The 1,498-nt window shown below is 41.5% G+C and overlaps 1 protein-coding gene across 3 annotated transcripts in view; it reads left to right on the forward strand.

Annotated features, from left to right (window-relative positions):
• The window catches only part of cblb (Cbl proto-oncogene B, E3 ubiquitin protein ligase), an 88,183-nt gene that overhangs the window by 82,608 nt on the left and 4,077 nt on the right, over positions 1-1,498 (forward strand). For 2 of the 3 annotated variants that reach the window (XR_004658942.1, XM_034889170.1), the window contains exons 14-15: positions 744-878; positions 986-1,050. Coding sequence is in view for 2 of the 3 variants with exons in the window: in XM_034889170.1 (XP_034745061.1) it covers positions 744-878; positions 986-1,050 (200 nt within the window). In the remaining variant the exon portion in view is untranslated. The remainder of the gene's footprint in view (positions 1-743; positions 879-985; positions 1,051-1,498) is intronic. The other variant, XM_034889171.1, reaches the window with a different exon arrangement.

Consider the following 1,498-nt stretch of genomic DNA (forward strand, 5'->3'; position numbering starts at 1 on the left):
GTGATTGGCTGCTTAGAAATTAAGTGTTAACAAGCAGTTGGACAGGTGTACCTAATAAAGTGGCCGGTGAGTGTACATGTCAACACTGACAGGAAGTCTAAGAACTCAGTTTCTTTAGTACTTCTTTAATTTTCTGTCAAGGTAAAATTAGCCTACTGAGTGTACATAGACAAGACAAACCAAACTAATGGTTATCCGATCTTGTTGGGACATGTGGAAGTGTTGTTTTGGACATAGTTTCTTGATGCTGGGCGAAATGAAAGCGAGCTGAGTCCAAGTCTACTGAAAGTCCTGCACTTGTTTTTTCAAATGACCTGGGATGAAAAAGTCAGCTCACACACATGTGGGAACAGCAATACCACGCTAATTACAAGGCTGGACAGTGATGGATATTTATCCCACACATTTATCCCATAACCTGTCCTGTCAAGTGGCTCTCAGTGTCTACGTCAACTCATATTTGATATCTCAGACTGTTGAGAATTGAGATCTATCAGCATTTCATGGGCTGTATTTACAGTGACACATCTTTTCAGTTTCACTTTTTGACTGCTGTGTACATTTAAATGTCACAAGCATGAAAGCATATTACTTTGACTTGACTTGTGAATGTGAAAAAAAAAACCCTCAGGACTACAATCTTCCTCCTAATGGGACTGTGAAAATATCAGTAATTGCAGTTTGAATGTATAACTCTATTTGTGACACTAATGGAAAGGTTTTGATGAATGTCATCTTTACAGACCTTCCAACCCTTTCAGTAGGCCTGTGAGAGAACAACAGCGCGGCGTGACAGAGAGGGTGGAGGAAGATTATCAGATCCCTTCATCCAACCTCTGCTTGAGCCAGGCTCCCATCTGCATATCTGTACACAACAGGTACTGGCCGTCTTTCAATGTATTAAAGTTGCTATGGTGATACATCAATGATGGGTCCATTAGGTTAATTAGCCTGCTGAGAACCAAGCATATTTTCTCTCATTCAGGCATTTGGAGAACAGCTCTCCAGAGCCCTCCACTGATGAGAAGAAGCCCCAACCCCCAGAGCCTGGTGAGTCCTGAAACCAGCAGAGATCAAACATTACAAGCTTTTTATCTATTTATCTATTTTCTGAAGACTACAGCTTATATTTCATTCGTTGCTTGATACCATTAAAGTGGTCTGTCTTATTCTGCCTAATATGAGGTGTACTGTTCTCCCTATGTGTTGTGCACTTCCAGTACGTTGACACAGTTTAACAGCAAGCCAAACTCGAATTCACGAGCCAGGGACGACGAGCGCCTTGCTCCTTTTATTGTCTTCAGGCGGGTGACATTAACGAGTGAAAACTAAACCGAAAGAAAAGGACAGAAGCTTAGTCTCCTGTACAACAAATAGCTATGGTCTATTAAGCTATATCTACCTATACAACACATGAACGATGTGCTAACTACCCAGTCACACACATGGCGCTAGCATAACATCAGAGTAAGCTAATAGCGTTACGTTCACACACACA

The sequence above is a fragment of the Etheostoma cragini genome, chromosome 13 (assembly GCF_013103735.1).
Source record: "Etheostoma cragini isolate CJK2018 chromosome 13, CSU_Ecrag_1.0, whole genome shotgun sequence".
In the NCBI taxonomy this organism is placed as follows: domain Eukaryota; kingdom Metazoa; phylum Chordata; class Actinopteri; order Perciformes; family Percidae; genus Etheostoma; species Etheostoma cragini.